General features: G+C 45.1%; 1 protein-coding gene across 2 annotated transcripts in view; it reads left to right on the top strand.

Annotated features, from left to right (window-relative positions):
* Positions 1-19169, top strand: part of TAF1B (TATA-box binding protein associated factor, RNA polymerase I subunit B) — a 65824-nt gene extending 46655 nt beyond the window's left edge. The window contains exons 9-15 of one of the 2 annotated variants that reach the window (XM_029938319.1): positions 2831-2978; positions 4876-5053; positions 5586-5632; positions 8245-8335; positions 12648-12718; positions 13381-13603; positions 18730-19169. In XM_029938319.1, coding sequence (XP_029794179.1) covers positions 2831-2978; positions 4876-5053; positions 5586-5632; positions 8245-8335; positions 12648-12718; positions 13381-13603; positions 18730-18934 — 963 coding nt within the window. In that variant the 3' untranslated portion in view covers positions 18935-19169. Of the gene's footprint in view, positions 1-2830; positions 2979-4875; positions 5054-5585; positions 5633-8244; positions 8354-12647; positions 12719-13380; positions 13604-18729 lie in introns of both variants that reach the window. The other variant, XM_029938318.1, reaches the window with a different exon arrangement.
* The last annotated feature ends 284 nt before the right edge of the window (positions 19170-19453 follow it).

Raw genomic sequence — 19453 nt, 5'->3', positions numbered from 1 at the left:
TATACTTCATTGAGATGAGGAGAATCTAGAATCAATTGTAAACCATAACATAAATCTGTAGATTTGCATTATTAATAATGATTTTATCCTCAGTTCATATGTGAAAGAATGATAGCCAGTTTGTCAGCAGCTATTTTGTTGGATGTATCAGCTCTTAGTGTGGACAGTTGAAAATACAGTAAACCTTTTTAGCTTACCAGATTCCTTCTCATTAAGGACCGTACAGTTACTAGTCCTGAGTTTATCATACACCAGATTGGGTTTTTGAGATGATTTTTTTTTCGTAAGGGGAGCATTCACCGCTCTAGTGTTTATTTTGTTTGCAGATGAAAATGCTTAGTTACACGTCCTGCCTGCATTATTTAAAAGGCTTAGAGTTGCCATAAATCTTGTCAGTAATGTTCAAATTGTCGTAACTTGAAAAGGTACTTCAACACTTGTGCAAAATGAAGAAGCACCTTTTCTAAATGAATTAATTTTATAAAGAAAAAAGACCAGTTCATCCCACGGGTCAATAAGAGTGTGTTTTCCTTTTTTCTCTTTTAAATTCACAGATTAGAGTACAATTTACAATGTTTCCATGTACACGTTGAAGTGTTCTGTCTCAACATTTGAAAAAACTCAGAAGGCAGCACGGCTACTTTGGGCTGGCTGACATTCACCTTGTACTCTTCCACCACTTACATGTTAATATGCCAAAGGCCTTTTTTCCCCAGTAAAATTCAAAAGTTTAGATATTAAAATAATGGTATCAAAAATAAATGTAGTACAGAGGAGATTGTAGCTTTAGGTAAAGTCAAACATCGTTACACATTCTAGAAATTAACAGTATGATTGTTTTCTGTAAGCAAATCCCCTGTACCATTATAAAGCATTTCCTTGTGCTTCATAATTGCATATGAGCTGACTTTGCCAAAGTAAAATTTAACGGAGAAATCTTCATTTGCCTGCTTGGCTCCCAGGGACATTCACACAGATGGGCAAGGCATGATTTAACAGCAGGACTTTCACGGGCAAGTTGGAGGGTGGGAAGGGTGGTAATTGACTGTTTTATTGATAGATTGGGAAAATTTTTGCTTAGAACAGGGAAGAACATTCTAATGATAAAGCCCATTAACAGTAGAATAGACTACCTTTGGGAAGGGTGTTGAGTCCCAGTCCCCGGAGACTTGCAAGAAGGGCCGGAACCTGCCTGCCAGGGGTCTTGTCAAGTTGGGCCGAACACTTTCAAGGGTGTTTCCAACTCTGTGCCAGTTAGATCATTTCTCCTACGAAGTTAAGTATGAAGTGGTTCTATTACACAAAATAGTTGATTTAGCTGGTATTATCTTTGTTTTCTTGCCCCTTTTTGAGGTAAGCATACAGAAGATATCACACATGTGCATCAGCTTGATGAATTTCCCTGACCTGAACTAGCCCCCTAGAGGGAGAAACATTACCAGCACCTCTGAAACTCCCGCCTCGGGCTCACTCTAGTTGTCACCTCCCCTGCTCCAGGGCGGTCCGCAGCCTGACTTGTCCCTCTACAGAAGCCTGGTGCCGAGTCGTTGAGTGTTGTGCTTGGTACGCATGGGCCATTCTCTGTGGCGTTCGAGTCTGTCTTCTAACACGATGTTCTGAAGGTCCATCCGTGTCGTTGCAGACAGAGCACTCGTTTCCTTGCTGCCAAGAGTTCCATTATGAGACTGTATCAAAATTTACTTGTCGTTAATGGCATTTGGGTCATTTCCAGCTTGGGGCTTTTGAAAACAGTGTTGTTGAGAGCCCGGCACACGTCTTTATGTGGATGTCACATACCTGTCTGTCGGGGGTATATAGCTGGGGGCGGAGTTGCTTGGCCGAAGAACGTGCGCGCACCGCTTAGGTTCAGCCGCGCAGCTGCCACAGTGTCGTCTTTAGGCCCGGTTTTAACGGGGGCCGGCCGTGTCCTAAATGGTAGTTTCTGAGAAATTCCAAAAAATCTTACTTGAGCTACTTGATAACTTTCTATTTTGTACTGTAGTTATTTTCGCACACCTTCTCTCCCTTTCTGGGTTATAAACTCCTTGAAGGCATCTGTGTTATTCATCTTTACATTTCCCAAAGTACCTCGCATAGAGCAGACTCTAGATTTAACATTTTTTATGTGAATGGATGAGTAAATGAGGGGAAATTACATGTAGTATTCATTTCAAGGATGTTTATAAATGATAAAATTAAGAATAGCGTACCAAATAAACTACAGGGGTGATCTTAAAGTGAACTGAATAAATCTCTTAATATTAGCTCATAGACATTCCTGAATTCTATAAGAGAAGCTTGTATGTAGTTACCCGGGAGCGTATGAAGTTGAATTGTGCATTTTTACCTCTTAGACCTAAGCCCTCGTATTCACGCCCTCTAGAAGCCTGGGACCGTGATGACACAGTAAGCTGAACTTGTCAGCCAGGAATCTGTAGGTGAATGAGAGGGTGTGGTTCGGAAGTGTGAGCAGAAGGTCCCGCCGTAGAGCAGTCTTGACCGCTCGGTCACTCCAGTTTGGGTCACAGCTTTGTCCCTTCCCCCAGGTTCTTCAGTGATTGGCAAAAGTAGTGATTTCGCTCTGTCACGGGGAAGGCCAGTAAGAGTTTTATGAGCCAAATGGAATTTTAGTGGCTTTCTCATTTAGCGTTATTACGGTTTTAAACTGCTAAGTTAGGAGAGTAAGGATTTCGGGGTGTTTTCCCCTTAACGCTTTTCTCCCCATTTGGAATTTTATTCCGTGAATACATGTTGCTTTTAAAATCAGAAAATATTTTATAAAAATAACTTATGTTGCAAAAGCTGCTACCTCGACTATCCTTTATTGCAGTCTTGGCCTACGTATGAGGACATCTATAAAACAATGATTGAAATTGCCAAATTCTTAGATTTGCCACGTTTTCCAGACATAACTGAAGACTGCTATCTTCATCCAAACCTCTTGTGTATGAAATACTTGATGGAAGTCAATCTCCCTGGTAAGTGTGTGGTGTGTGTGGTAAGGAAGCGTTACCGAATTGTAGTTATAATGAACAAAATACAAAATCCTCTCAAATCACTGACTATTAGAGCCACCAGACAGGCTCCATAGTAACATGAAGCTTAATTTCACAATCCTTTCTTAAAATGTTTTGGGCCATTTAACGAGGTTAAAACGACGTTGTTCAGAAATTAAAGAGTTCTGTCTTGATCCGAGGGATATGCTTGGTTTTACAGTAAGTTTGCTGCGTGCACTGAAAGCACCAGTGTTTCAGTGTGTGCTCTTAATGACCCAGGCGCCCTCCTTCCAAGAAAAACTGCCTTGTCATTGACGTGAAGCATGATTATTACACAATGAATTCTAATTTAAAATATATCCCAGAAGCTCACCTCTGGTAATGTTTTTATTGTTTGGTAACATAATGCTATTTCCAGTCCCTAAAACAATGGAGATCAAAGTCTGGTCGGGTCCCAGTGAACTCTTCTTTGAGGCGACAAAACACAAAACGGGAAGACAGCCTCGCTAGACCGTGTTCCCAGTGTACCAAGACACGGGTAACCTGACGGAACTCGTTCCTGAATTTCTTGCTAAACAAGAAATGTGAGAAAGTCAGGACTTATAGTCTTAAGAGAAAATACAAACATAGTGTGGCTATCCTATTGCTTGAGCAATATAGAATATGTGATTGAATATATATTTTTAATAGGGAAGGAAAAGGCATATGTTAAGAAAGCAATATACAAAATTGTGTAGTGGAACTTTAACACTACAAATAAACATAAATACGTGGTAACATATATATACACAGATGTAATACCGGTATAATACACAGATGTAATAGGAACACACGGGCTTACCAGACCGGAACTGACCCAGGCAGGCTCACGGCAAGTGTCCGGTTCGTGCGCTTGCTCTTGGATAGAGAAGGAAATAAAGTCAACAGGACACAGCGACTGGATCCGTGGGTGGGATTGCAATTTAATTTTTACAGTTCATTATCCTCTTATAAATAATAGCTCTTCTACTGAAAATTAAAATAGAATGTTGTATACCTTACGTACTTAGTAAAGCTAATCATTGGAGAGCCTAAATATATAGGCCTGAGCTAGGCTTTCTGGTTCCAAGTGCCACATTACTCAGCCTCCATTAATAGATGGAGGCTAAACTGATCATCTAATTTCTTAGGGAAAGCCCTACGTCAAGTTCAATCCGCACTGAGCCTTCCAGCGCACTGGCCAGGGCATCAGCCTGCGAGTGAGTGTGCATTCCTAGAGAGGCTCTTGGTCTTATTAAACGGGAGTTAGTTTCAAATAAGTGGCAAGTTGCTATAGAAATACAGAAAAGAGGGGCGCCTGGGTGGCTCAGTTGGTTGAGTGCTGACTGGCTCAGGTCATGATCTTGCAGTTTATGAGTTCGAGTCCCACATCAGGCTCTACCGACAGCTCAGAGCCCTGGAACCTGCTTCAGATTTTGTGTCTCCCTCTCTCTCTGCTCCTCACCCACTGGCACTCTCTCTGTCTCTCAAAAATAAATAAACATTAAAAAATATTTAAAAAGAAATACAGAGAAGAAACTTGTATGAAGCGATAGAAAACTAGTGTGTGGCTGTGAATCAGGTACCAGATGTGTCCGGTAAATGGTAATGTTTTAGAAACTCCAAATAGGAAAAGCTGTGCCTCTCCAAGATTCCACCATTCGTGTTTCTATACAGATATCATTTTTTTGGTTTATTTTATTCACAAAATGTGTGTCTCTGAGTTCTAGCACAGTACTATGTTTAACACATGGTTAAATATGATGATGACAAAACTTGTCTCACAGGGCTGCTTATTGTGAGCATGGTCTAGTTAGGCAAAGAATTTATTTCACATGTTGCTGTTGTTTTTCTTCAACAGATGAAATGAATGATTTAACCTGTCAAGTGGTAAAAATGACAGGAATCGGAGACGTGGATTTCCTGACCTTTGATCCCATAGCTAAAATGGCAAAAACTGTTAAATACGATGCCCAAGCCGCAGCTGTTATCGTGGTCGTACTGAAGCTGCTCTTCTTGTTGGATGACAGTGCAGAGTGGTGAGTGCGCGTCAGTTTTACCAGGAAGACATTGTACTGTTTTCCCTCATTATTCGAGGTAAAGGAATCCACATATAACCTCCAGTAGAACACGGACCAGTAGCACCAATTACTTCTGACATGAATTTTGACTCAGCTAGTTGTCAGAGGTTTAATTCTACCTTAGCAAGTTGTTTGTCTTGTGTTTTATTGCCGTTTTTAGGTAGATACACGTGTTCTCATTGCTTCGCTGATTCCGGAGTTTAAATCACCATAGACAGAGCCTTAAGAATCCTGTAGCACTTTATCTGTATGCCTTTAGGCTCCTGGCGCTGTGTGTCTTCAAAGATTATCTTGGAAAGGAAAGGAATCTTAACGTGTCACCCCTCCCGCTCCTGAATGGCAGGTGGCAGGATGTACAGGGGTTGCTTGGCCATTGAAAGTTGGCATCGGTTTCAAGTACTGTTCTGCACTTTTCTTTCCGAAGAATTCAAAGTATAGCTGTCTTTGAAGTGACTTCTAAATAAACTGACTTGCTTATTGGTGTTTTCAGGTCTTTGTCTAATATTGCTGAGAAATATAATGAAAACAACAAAGAAGGTACTTAACTTTTTATCATTCAACTTCAAAGTGATGTTTGTGTAAGTGATGGATTAAAAGAAGCAACAAAAAAAGGACGAAACCTTGAAAAATATGCAAGTACACATATACATACACATGTATACAAACTGTTCCTTATGCCAGAATTATTTCTTCATACAATCATCTAATTACACATGTAGCTGCTAAGCGTCAGTGATTTCCCCCTGTGTGTGAAACCGGCCCGCATTTCCAGGCCCGCTTCTCACGGGACCACGAAGGCGCCGGCCGCTCCGGGACTGGGTCATCTGTTCTGATGCCTCAGCCTTCGCTCCCACTGGTCCGTGTACCGGAAATGTTTTCCTTCTTGCCCCCCAACCCCCTCAAGCCCTGGCAAATCCACCTTTATTCTTCTAAATTCTACCTTCTCTTCATGCCTGCTCGTGACCTCTCCACTCCCCAAATCAGACTTACACTCCGGCCAAACTGCTCCCGAGCAGACTGCTGTCAGGTGTCCAGCGCAGGGACTTCGAGCTGGAGGACGAGGCGTGTGTAGCCCTGGTGGGTGGCCGGGATCTAGAAAGCGCTGGGAATAGCTGGCCGAGAGTAAGGACAGCATAAATGATGGAGCGATAGAGGTCAGTTGGAAGCTTCCAGACGGAGGGACCATATCTTTCTTCTTTTTTTTAATGTATCTTTAGTGCCTAACATAGTGTCTGGCCTAGGAGCAATTCAGTGAGGTTTGGAAAATGTATGAATTCTTAAATTCAATTCCAGTTTCTTAGTTCCCTCACTGGGATTTATGTTCGTTGTTTTTTTAGAAAACTTTAGCTTTAAGTGACATATAAAATTGTAAGATATTTAAAGTGCATATTGTGGTGATTTGATATATGTTTGCACTGTGAAAGGATTCTCTCATCTGGTAAATTAACACATGTATCACCTCACACTTTAATCTGTGTGTGTGTGTGTGTGTGTGTGTGTGTGAGAGTGTGAACATTTAAGTCCTATCCCCTTAACAGATTTCTATGATATAATACAGTGTTATCAACTACAGTCACCATGTTTTACATTAGATTTTCAGACCTTATTTATCTTAGAGCCAAAACTTTGTGCCCTTTTCCCAACCTCTTGCTATCTCCCACCCCAGCCCCTGGAAACTACTTTTCTACTCTCTAAGAGTTTGACTTTATTTTTTTCTCTTTTTCAAGATTGCACACACATTGGCTTTAATGGTAGGAGTCAGTCTGTGACTTCTTTCGAGAATAGGTGCAGAGTACTTCCTTCTGTACATTGCTTCATGTCAGCCTCAACCCAGAGTCGAAGGTAGAACAAAATGTCTTCTAATGTCCCTTCTCGTGCTAAAGGGCCATTACAGACTGTGTTGACATTTAGAGTAGCCAGAGCGCTTTGACATGTCATCGCCCCTGTGATGCTCAGGGTAAATCCACCCTGTCAGCAGGGTGAGTGTCACTGTTCCCCACTCTCTCTGCTCCCCTGCTGTCCACGCCCCCTGCCTCTCCACATTATTGATGAGGAACTTGAGGTTTAAAGAAGTTGTGACTTAGTGACGGTCACAGAACTTTGTGTTGTATTAATCACGATAGTTTTTCCCTGTCCTGATCACTGTTTCGGCAGCTCCTGCCCCTCTGCGGCACATGGTCTGTGAGGCCATATTGAATTCACTGATGATGATATTGACCATCTGGAAAGATCCTTAGGTACATATGGAAGGAGACTGTCTTCATTAGAAAATATATAAAAAATTCAGTGTTGGGGTACCTGGGATGGCTCATTCAGAAGAGCATACAACTCTTGATTTCAAAGTCGTTAGTTCAAGCCCCGTGTTGGGTGTAGAGATTACTTAAGATAAATAAGCTAATAAACTGACTTAAAAAAATCAATCTTTCACTTGGCCATTTTCCTTTTGCCAGCCTTCTGTTTTGCTGACTCCCTCACTCTGTAATCCTCTTTTCTGATTTACCTTTAACTTTTTCCCCTCCACATCATTCCATCTCCCCATGTGGATTGAGTAAAAGAGTAAGGAGTGGATTTTTATATCTGACTACATTCAATTCTGTTGTCCCTCTCACCTTGAATCTTGAGCACTCACCCATCCCAGCTTTCCAATCCAGTCCCCTTTCTTACCTCTAGATTCTCTGGATGTGGATACAGATTGGGAAGGACAGGAGTAAGGACTGATGAAACTGGAAGTCTGGATTCAGCTAATCCAGTGCCATTTCACACGTTTATCAATCATTTGTCCTAGTTTAGAAGTGTCCTCAGGCATACTGGAGCATCCCCACATGCCAGACACACTGGGTCGGGAGGAAGGCGCATGATTGTGGAGTGACAACTGAAACATGTCCTCTCCATCTCCAGGAGGTGACAGTCAAATCTAGGAGAAACAAACATATAAAAAGATGGTTTTAGCATAATCTAGTTAGGGCCACCATGCAGGTGGGAACCTAGTGACGGATTGCTCAGGGGTCACGTTGGAGTACCAAGACAGCGACTCCTTAATTTACCAAGTGCTGACTCCATAATGTTTACTTGTGCCAATGAATGAAGACTCAAATGGACAAGGTATGTGACCCATTTGGTTGCTAATCAATGGATTTCATTTCTTCCAGATAAGCCATGGTTTGATTTCCGGAAATGGTACCAGGTTATGAAGAGAGCTATTGATGAGAAAAAACAAGAGTGGGAGGAAGCCAGGGCGAAGTATGTGACCTTTTCTAGGTCAGGGTTTTCCTAGTGCGTCTCCAAGTCTGTCACCTTGTCTCTGAGAGCTGAAGTTCCGCCACTTAGACTCCTCAGCACTCTGACGTTTTTTCTAGGTATACTAGCCCCTGTATTCTCACCAACTATGTTGCTTTGTGTTACTATTAACCAAACTCCAGATTTTATTTGGATTTCACTGGTGTTCCCATCAGTGTCCTGCTTCTACCCCGGGACCCCAGCCAGAGCGCCACAGTGTGTGTAGTGACTGGTTTTTTATAATTTGCGTGAGTCTCACCTCCATTTCTAATATTCCTCCTTCTTCCCCTTTCTCAAAGTTGAACACTTTTCATCTGCTTTCCAATATGACAAAGACTACAAATATCAGCCTGACACAAGCGATTAGAATGTTCCCTCCCGAATGAAGATCCCTACAAAAAGCAGAACAGGAGAACGCTGAAGGAAGATATTTCATTCAGTCAGGCTCGCCATTTGACTTTGAGCTCTCTTTCTGGTGTAGGTTCCTTGTGATAGAGAGGAAAGAGCGTGGACAGGCACACAGAGCTGGGTTTGAATCCTGATCGCATGCGGGCTAGTTGTGTGGCCATGGGCAAGTTTCTTAGTTCTTTAGCCTCAGTGCATTGAAATTTAGTTCGCTTGTAAATTTTCATAGACATTATATTTAATATAACGTAGAGTATATTTCTATTAATCTCTAGTTTGAAGAGTTTTATATCAATTCTTAGAACTTCGAGTCTTTACAAGACTTTGAAGAAAAACTTAATCTCTGTATTTTATGTAAACTTAACAATAATCCTCATTCGATCAACTACTTTTATGTACTTTGAGAAGAATCAAGGCTCTTGAAATTAGTTAAAATGGCAATTCATTCAGCTCCAGGTTCCTGATCAGTGAAATATGGATAATAATGCCTGCTTTGTGCTTCAAGAGCTACTTTCAATTTTCACAGTTAGAATTGAATTATTTCTCCTCTGATTGAAGAGAGCTTCTAAATAGAGAAGCAGGTCAGGGAGATGCATAAGCGCTGTGGGGGGAGGCTCCTTGCCCAGCTGGGAGAGGCGGGCCGCATCCCACTATTCGGCCCGGCCCGCAGTGATGGAGAAGCCAGGGGCCCGGGTCCTCCTCCCTCTCGTCGGAGAAGGAAGGGCCTCAGCCAGTGGGTCCCGGTGGGCACACGAGCAGCAGGGGCGGGAGTCCGTCCCGTCGTCTCAGGTCGTCTCGGAGGACCGGGCGTTGGGCCTTGCTCTGTACGGCGCCCGCGGGGCTGTCCTGGCCGCCCCAAGAGGCTAGGCGTTCAGCGGTGACGGGGCACGGGTTAGCGCAAACCGGGCACCGGCTTACACTGCAGACGTCGCCAGGAGAGCCCAGATTGACATTTCAGCGTTCAGTTGCACATCAAAGACTTCCTGACTTTTAGCTTCTTTCGGGGAGAATTTAATGACCAAAGAGAGGATGTCTGTTTCCAAAATGGCATCTTCCAGGGAGAAAAGGGACCAGGGAAGAGGTTGTCCAGGGGATCGCTTACCAAAATCCTTCTCTGAGTGACTGCTTTGAGCTAAGTGAGATACTGTCTGTCAGTCACTGCTGACCACCTGCTGTGTCACCCCGTCCCGCCCCTGCTGTTGACATAGCTTTGTAATTTTTTTCTCCCGTTATGCTGAACACCGTCTTCCATGTTGTCAGATGAACGTTATTAAAGTGTCCTGTAGCTAAGTATAGGTCACTATGTATGAGATTATGAAAACCACCAATAAACAGTAGTTGAAAACCTAATAACAGCTTAAGAGGCTGTTTCAATGACTTCCAGTTATTATGGAAGATTTAAAAGCAAGTGCAGAAAATCTTTGCAGGCTTTTGGGTGAGGCAAAATTTCATAGATGTGATACCAGAAGTGTGACCCATGAAAGAAAACTATAAATTGGACTTCATCAGAAGAAAGAATCTGCTCCTCAGAACACACTGAGAGGATGAGAACTAAGAGGCCCATACAGTGGGCAAGAAAAGATTTGTATCTAGAATATAGAAAGCATCCTTATCCAGTAAGAGACAGACAGAAACCCCCACAGGTTTTTAAATGAACAAAAGATTTGAACTTCACTAAATACTTCACTAAAGATGTCGGGGGCAGCCGGGGGCTCAGTCAGCTAAGCCTCCAACTCTAGACTTTGGCTCAGGTCATGGTCTCATGGTTGGTGAGTTTGAGCCCCATGTTGGGCTCTGCACTGAGCAAAGGGCCTGCTTGGGAGTCTCTGTCTCCCTCTCTCTCTGCCCCTTCCCCCTGTGCACCCACACGGGGTCTCCCCTTCTCACTCCCTCTCAAAAGTAAACAAACATTTTTCAAAAAGCAACTTACCTTCTTTAAAAAAATTTTTTTTAAAGATGTATGAAATGATGCTCAATGTCATTAGTTAATAGGGAAACGCAAATTTAAACCACAACAAGATACTTTACATACCAGTTAGAAAGGCCAAAAACAAAGTGAAATGAACAAAAAACCCACCGTACCAAATGTGGGAATTCAGAACGGCACAGCCATCTTGGAAGTGTGACAGTTTCTCATGAAGTTAAATGTACATTTAAACATTAATTACACTATGTAGTAGTTTTCACTCTTACACGTGTACCCAAGTAAAATGACAGCTTCACATAGAAGTCACCATTCGAATGTTTGTGCTGGCTCCGTTCACAATGGCCAAAAAGTGGCAGCAATGCCTTCAGCTGGTGAATGGGTACACCGAGCGGAGTCTGCGCAGTGAGATACTGGTCAGCCGCGAAAGGAACAACCTTCGGGCACATCCCCGGCCTGAATGACTGAAGTGCGTTCTGCTGGATGGAAGTCTCAGAAGGTTACATATGGTGTGGTTCCCTTTGGAGGGCATTCTAGGAAGGCTGAACTAGAGAGATGGACAGACGTCAGCACTTGCCTGAGATCGGGGATGCGGGAGCGTGGAGGGGGTTGGCCTGAGGGACTTGGGATGGAGGGGCCTGCTCTGTACACACGGTGGTCGTTACACAACTGTGTGTGTGTGTGTCTGAGCGAGGGGTGGGGGGTTGAATGTAAATTATGCCTTAGTTTTTAATAGTTGGGAAATGGAAGCCTGGAGGGAAGCCCACAGATTCCCGCAGAAAACATTAGGATTTCATGGCGTGCCTCTGTTTTCTGTAGCCTTAATGGTTTGGGGAAGGGGTAAGCAAGGTAAAGTGCAAATTTAAAGAAGGAGTGTGTAGACAGTTAAAAGTTATTTTCAATGGCTTCCCATTTTCTAGGCGCATGACCCCAAGGAAGTCATGCTTCCTTGATTATAGCATAATTGCCACCTGTGTAGACGTTTATTATAAATGCATAAGAAAATCTATCTAGGTTGGGTATTCACAAGGAATTTTTAAATTTTTTTAATGTTTATTTTTGAGAGAGCGAAAGAGAGAGAACACGTGTATAGGAGAGGGCCAGAGAGAGGGAGACACAGAGTCCGAAGCAGGAAGCAGGCTCCAGGCTCTGAGCTGTCAGCACGGAGCCTGATGTGAGGCTCGACCTCACGAGCCATGAGATCATGACCTGAAGTTGGATACTTAACCGACTGAGCCACCCAGGCGCCCCACAAGGAATTTTTAATAGCCGGATTATCCACGGATTGGGATTAAAACATGTAGGGAACTTCTTTCTTATTTTCCCCCCTGAGTGCATTGTTCCATTTATTATTTAAGAAAATAAACAACAAAGAGATACTTGGCAGAGTCGCAGATTGATTTATGATCAGGTTCAGTGACAAACTCTCTGATGTATTTTAATGTGGTGGGATTCTCTAAAATCGAGTTCATACATAGTTTTCAGGGAAACCGTCACTTACTAACATCGGTCGCATCCCTACATCAGAAGCCTGGTCTGACTGTTCACTTCGTGTGCGTTACCGGAGTCAGGGGCACCTCTGATTTAACCCTCAGCGCAGGGCAGTTGGGCAAAGGCAGGGGGACGTTTCTTTCTCAGGTAGTTTCAGAACAGACAGCGAGAGAATTTTACAGTAAAGGAAACCATTTCTGCATTTTTGTGTAACTAATAGCTTCTTCAGGATCTTACGACACCTGGGAGGGTTTGGGGACAAGTATGTCATTCTCTCGGCTTGCTGTCACCTTCAGTGCCACTTGCTTTCATCTGTGACATAAGCTCTGACCCGTGTCAGGAGGTCCTTCCAAGGCAGAGCTATGACACTGAGGGGGTGCTTCAGAGAAACTTCTTGAACTGTGTTAAGTCCGTGTCTTCCGCACCGGGCTCCACGTGTTTTTCCGTGTCGTACAGGTACGTGTGGAAAAGCGAAAAGCCCCTCTACCACTCGTCCATTGACAGAGCCGTGGTGTATAAAAGAAGAGGTGAGCTGCGCGCACCCAGCGCCCCGCGCGCCGCCACTGTGGGGGGCTCAGCACCTCGACTCGGAAAGGGAGTGCCTGGGTGCCTGGCCGGCCCGGACGGAGAGCGTGCTGCTCTTGATATCGGGGTTCTGAGTTTGAGCCCCACTTTGGGTGTAGAGATTGCATACATAAATAAGTAGACTTAAAAAAGAAAGTAAGTGCCTAAGGAGTTTTTTTACTTCTTCGACAAGTGTTTCGATGCACAATTAAACATCATCATCTGCAAGAAATCGCCATGATGATCTATTTCAGGAATGTCACATTTTTAAAAACAAATCTTAAGTTCCCACCAAAATCTGAAATTTCATATTTCTATGATGTTCAGAACTCTTGGTTTGGAGAATTGCCTTTAGGTTTTCTTGTTGATTTCTTTTTTTTTTTTTCCTAATTGTGGTAAAAATACGTAACATAAAATTTACCATTTTCATCTTTTTTCAGTAGTTCCCCAATGTCCCTCACCCAGCCTCAGTTTCTCTTATTGTTCTCCACTTTCATTATAGTGGTGCATTTATCAAAACTCAGAAGCCACCATTAGTACGTTACTAACAAGCAAACTACAGGCGTCATCTGTGATTTAACTTTAGTTTTCATTTTATTCCTTTCCTTTTTTCCTACATTTCCAGAAATGGTGGTGGATCTACAAAAGCAATTTAGCACATTGGTTGCTTCGACACCAACTGTTGAGAGAAAAAGGCCTTCAAGTTTTCAGTTCAACTGGGCTGAAGGCGGCGCGGCGCGACCCTGCTTCCACGGCCACAGCCTGCAGGCGGTGCTGAAGAAGAAAGGCCCGTCGCTGGCCCCCGCGAACTCGCTGTACTGGCTGAGCACGCAGAAGTTCTGCCGGAGGTACGTGCTGCTGCTGCGAGTCACGGGATAAGAAACGTGCAGTCTCTGGTTTGGCGTGAAGTAGCGTTCTTTGCTAATTTAAAAAAGTCACGCAAAATTAGAGCTATCAGGAGGACCAGATAGGTAACTTGTTGGAATTAGAAGATGCCGGGCGTGTAATCACGAACATCGGAACTCCCGCCCTGCGTCTTGGTTGGGAGCGTCGCTCCCCGTCCTGCACTAATCCTCCACGATGTGCGCGTGGCACGCTTTCAACCTCACCTGAGTCGGGTCCCTAATATCTCAGCAAAGCTGGGAAGAGCTTTAGAATATAAAGACTTTTTCATGGTGACTTTATACTTTTACACTAAGTTCATCTTCTGCTAAACTTGGGCTTTACACACAGCGGCTGTCTGCCAGGCCGTCTCCCGGTCGCCAGGAGGACGTGCTAATGCGGCGGCTGTGGTCCCCCATGCACCCCTCATGGCCCTGTCGTCCCCAGGGTGGAAGCAGCATTCGCCTGAGTTAGGGACGGGCTCCGACCTTTCTGCTTTCCCCAGGGCACAGACCGCGTGTGACACCGATCTTCTTCGTCTTCTCAAAACCTCCAGGGGCCCCTGGCTCCTTCAGGGTAAAGTCAGGAGACCCCACAGAGCCCTCTGACCTCCCTGCTCCCCTCCTTTTCTCCGTGTTCACTGCCCTTGCCCATGCCCGCCTGCCCGCTGCTTCTGGAGCTCTCCAAGCACACTCCACACAGGCCTTTGCACCCGTTGTGCCTCCAGCTTGGAATGTTCTTCCTCCGCGTATCCCCAGGGGCTCACTTCTGTCAAGCTTTTGCTCTAATTTCACTTCGCCGTCCTGTCTGAACTAGCACCAACCACCCCCCACCCTCTCACACATGCACACACGCGCACGCACACACACCTCATCACCCTCTATTCCCCTTGCCTATTTTTTAATTATAGTTTTTGTCACTATTGAGTAGATTATTATATATTCATTTTGCATATCTGTCTGCCTTCTCACACCAGAATAGAATACAAGGTCCTTGGGTGCAGGGACTTTGTCTTCATGAATTAATGGAAATTCTCAGAGCCTGGAATGGGGCCTCGCACATGGCAGATGCGCACCAGTTATTGTTGAAGGAATTAATGGAAAACAGAGATGAGAATTAAATGAGATGTTTGGTGTCCGTCACCTAGTAAATCTCGGTTAATGATAACTATGATCGTTGTTTTCAGTAAAACTAATTTTCTGTTCAAGAGTTTCTCTTCCTGAGTATCAATCAAAGATAAGTAAACTGTAGAAAATACAATAGGACATAACAAAACGAAGTCATCTGTATTAAAATTTATACTTAAAAAAACAAGCCGAGTCTAGTATGACTGAGGGGCGGCAACAGGGAAATGCTGGAACCCAGCCCCCGGCGTCAGCGCCGTGTCTGAGGTGACACATTCCTTTGCAGTGGTCAGTGCAAGGACTTTTTCAGATTTCACCAAAAGGAAGAGAAAAGGTCGTAGTCCTGGCCGGCGAGAAGCTCCCGCGAGAGACCGGCGGGTAGGAGGTGGGGACCTGGCGCCCTGCCGTCTCGTCCGCCCGCAGTCAGGCCTGTGCACGCCTTCCCCTTGGCACCGTCAGCGCGCTTCTAGATGTTCTTCACAGACGTCGCGGGATAGGGGACAGTCACAAAGAGGCCTTGGTACAGTCAGCGGCGAGACAGCTGATAACCTGTAGACGAAGCACCTGTGAGAGGGCGGCTTCGCACCACAGTTCTGTCACCTGGCCTGTTTCGACCATGGCGTGGAAGCAGAGTCAGCAGGAGAGGCTTCAGGGGGCCGTGGCCGCGACTAGAGCGGCCGCGCTTTCCTCACTAGGCCCCTCAGCCCCTCGCCCCCGGCCCGCTCGCGCTGCCTTTCGGGGCGCGGCCGTCAGGCCGAGCCGTCTGGTTTCCAGACGCCTCAGCGTCAGAAGGAGCAAAGTAGGAGGGCGACTGCCCGGCGCTCTGCTGGCAGGCCTCTTGGCAGCAAGCGCGAGGGACGGCCGCCCCGCGTACCCAGAGGCCTGACGGGGTCTGAGCACAGAGCACGAGCCACGGGCTGTTTCCCTTGGCCGGGCGCTCTCGTGGGTGCAGGAAGCACGGACAGCTGGCAATACGACCGTGCAGGCTGACGCGCGTGATGCCGAGGCTGCTGGGTAAGATAACCGAGCAACGCAGCGCGGCCTTAAAAGGCGTCCGTACGGGGTGGGTGGGGTGAGACGTTTTGGCGCTGAGGGGAGCAGACCGCCCGCTGCCTAGAGAACGCTGTCACACAGAGGGACGCCGGTCAGGCAGACGCAGACGTCCTGTGTCAGACCCCTGGGGGCTCGGCAGAGGAGGGCCAGACCGCTTCCGACGAGAGGCTGTCTGTCCTGATGGGGGGCAGAGCCAGCGTCTTAGCGAGTCGAAAGGCCCTTCGTAGGCCTCACATTTCCACAGGTGCCCGCCTGTCAGTAGGCCCGCTGCTGACGGTCAGCTCGGCCTGAAGACCTGTCGTAGGCGCTGGCGGAGCAGGTGTCTGCCCTTGACCTCCCTGTGAGGAGTGGGTGCTTGCCCCGCCTTCCTCGGGAAGAGGAACAGCCGCAGCATTGCAGGTTGCCGCCCCCAGAGCATGGAGGGGCTTTGGATGTCCCCTCCCCCCCTGACTTGTGTGTTTGTTTGTTTGACAAAAATTTTTTATTTGAATTTAAAAATTTTTGTTTTAACTAGTGTTTTTTTAAATGTTTTTAATTTATTTTTGAGAGACAGAGATAGCGCAAGCAGGGGAGGGTCAGAGAGAGGGGAGATATAGAATCCAAAACAGGCTCCAGGCTCCGAGCTGTCAGCACAGAGCCTGACACGGGGCTTGACGTGGGGCTCGAACCCATGAACTGTGAGATCACAACCTGAGCCAAAGCCGGACGCTTAACCGACTGAGCCACCCAGGCGCCCCAATTTTAACTAGTATTTTGAACTATGGTAAAAAACAATAAGCAGTACTCAAATATGTCATACGCCAAATTTGAACCTATTTTAGACCACCAAAACATTAACTTGTGTTCACAGTTTATTTAGTTTTGTACATATGCAGACTTGGGAAACTATATTTTTGCATACGTTTGAACTTCTCGTAAGGAAGCTCTCATAAGGAAGTTCAAGTATACCTTCCTGCTGCCGCCTCTTTTAAATGTAAACCTGTGCTTCTCCCTTGACAGGAGATGGTTAGTGTAAACACATTCTCGTACCATCCTTTGGCACACTCACTGATCTTCCGTGTCAGAGCTCCAGGAGCATCAGCTGCCCGTGTTCTATGCCCAGCAGAATACTTGGCAATAATGAGCCATTGTATGTTATATTCGGTCTTATGGCTTATAACTCTAGGATCGTCTTCTGAGTTTGTGATAAACAGTATAATCCTTATAAGGTGTTACTAGTGATTCAACTTAAAAATAAAAGCCCTTATGGGAGCAAATAATTTTTATGCCTTTTCTTATCTTTCTGGTGTAGAGTCAGAGCCTCCCCAGGTAAGAGAAACAATATTTTACCCTTTTTGTCGTAACCGTGTGAAAGAATCCCTCTTACAACAGCTGAAATTTAAAAGCAAAGCAAGAGGCCACCACTTGGTGAGAATCTGTGCCGCCGGCTTCTGCTGGGTCTCTGTTAGACCAGTCAGGGCGCCGGCAGGGCCGCCTTTGTGGCGTCTCGTTACGGCAGTCTGCCGGTTGTGAATGAGGCCAGGATTCAGCTTGAAAGGAGTATAGTGGGAGTGAGCATTTTTGAGCCCTTCCTACGTGCCAGCCGTAGGGTTAAGTGCTCATGTATGTTCTCATTCGACACTCGGGTCCCCTCTCGGGGGTAGGCCCTGTCACCCCCTCCGGTTTGCAGGCCCGAGAACCACGTACAGCTTTCCATTGTCACAACTGGCAGGGGCCGAGTTTTGTGGTGCAAACACTGACTTTCAGGAACCTAGGGCCATATATGTTATAGAAATCATAAACGTTCATATCCTGAATATGTTGTTTACTTGTTTTTTAAGCTTTTTATTATGGAAATTTTCAAGTCTGGTAACAAATAGACCAGTACAGCGAACCCCGCTCCACATACCTGTCGTCCGGCTCCGACTGTTCCTGGCGTGACGGGACTTGCCTCAGCCGCGCCGGCTGCTCCCCGCCCCCACCGCCACCTCCAGATTCTCTGGAAGCGTGTCTCACATGTCGCGGTGTTCAAAACAAAACCACAATAACATTAATCAGACATTTAAAACCTAATAGTAATTCCTTAACACTATCAAACATGCAGTCAATGTTTAGATTTTCCCAGTTGCTATGAAATTTTTATTGTATTTCAGTCCAAATAAGGCTTCACACACTGCAAGCAGCCAAGGTATAGTTCTTAAATTCCCCTTTTATGCCTTTTTTTTTTTTTTTTTTTTTACCCCTTGCAGGGCAAAAATGACTTGTTGAAGAATCCACGTCTTTTGTCCTGTATAATTTCCCATAGTCTGCATCTTCCTGATTATAGCCCGTGAGACTAGCTCGTCTGTGCCCAGGCTGCCCACACGTTGGGAGAGTTAGAGACGGGGAGTTAGCATCGGGCCGAGATCCGAAATTAGAGATTTGGTGGCAGCTGGAGATCTGCTCCGATTCAGACTCTACTGCTTTTAAGATAAGCGAAATTGCTTTGTAAACTTGTTTCTATAATAGGCACAAGATTGCAGGCTACATGATCAAGTCTGATGTCTTATTTTGGGCGGGGATTAGGGATTGTTCATTTTCTTTTATTTTAAAAAATATGCCCAGAATCCCTTTGTGTGTGCTGTAGTTGGCCTTGAGCGTGCTCGGAAGAGCAGTCCACGTGGGACGGAAGGACGGCTGGACGAGTCGTGAGGCCTGGCCCTGGGGCACCGGCACCCCCCCCCCCCCGACGTGGGAGCCGTGGGTGGTGCCAACATGTTGCCCCCTAAAACTAAGGAGTTTGCCCAGTGTTCCAAGTTTCCTTCCAACTCAAAGTGCTGTTCTAAGCCTAACCGAATAGACTTGCTAGGTTGTTTGGGGGGGGGGGTCAGGGAAAGACGCGAACGAAACCACGTGGCCCTTGTAAGGTAACTGCTGCCTTCTCCTTCCCTCTCTAGCTATTGTAAGCACGTGACGACCTATGAAGAATCAAACTTCTCTCTGAGTTACCAGTTTATAATAAACCTCTTCTCCTTCCTGCTAAGAATAAAGACCTCTTCTCTCCACGAAGAAGTGAGCTTAATTGAAAAGAGACTTTTTAAAACAAAATACAGTGAAACGAAAAAGAAATCTTCAAGATCCAAGAAAAGGAGAAAATACTGAGAAAAGTGAAATAGAAACTCTCTGGGGAAAACATTTTAATAGTGATAATAATGTCAAATTATAATATTCCAGAGAATCGTGTAGAATAGAACTTTATTACATGTGCATGCTTACATAGACACATATGTATCAAATGTGCCTATAAAAATGTGTATTGGAAAACAAGTGAACATTGAGTGTATTTTTTAAATTATGAAGTTCCTTGAGAAAATTAAAGTAAGTTTTATAAATAATATCCAGAAATTTGTATTCATTATATATTTTTTAATTTTTTGATATTTATTTATTATTGATACAGAGAGAAACAGAGCATGAGTGGGGGACGGGCAGAGAGAGAGGGGGACACGGAATCTGAAACAGGCTCCAGGCTCTGAGCTGTCTGCACAGGCGCCCCTGCATTCATTGTATTTTAAGGCTCAACTTGCTTTTCACACTAGGTCCCTCCCTTGTTCTTTACGCCCCAGAGGAAGTCCCAGATGGATCAAAGGTCTAAACAGCCCAGTCTTTTACGTACGCACA

This window comes from Suricata suricatta, chromosome 4 (genome assembly GCF_006229205.1).
Source record: "Suricata suricatta isolate VVHF042 chromosome 4, meerkat_22Aug2017_6uvM2_HiC, whole genome shotgun sequence".
Taxonomy (NCBI): Eukaryota; Metazoa; Chordata; class Mammalia; order Carnivora; family Herpestidae; genus Suricata; species Suricata suricatta.
The sequence above is the reverse complement of the archived record's forward strand: the minus strand, read 5'-3'. Positions and strand labels throughout refer to the sequence as shown.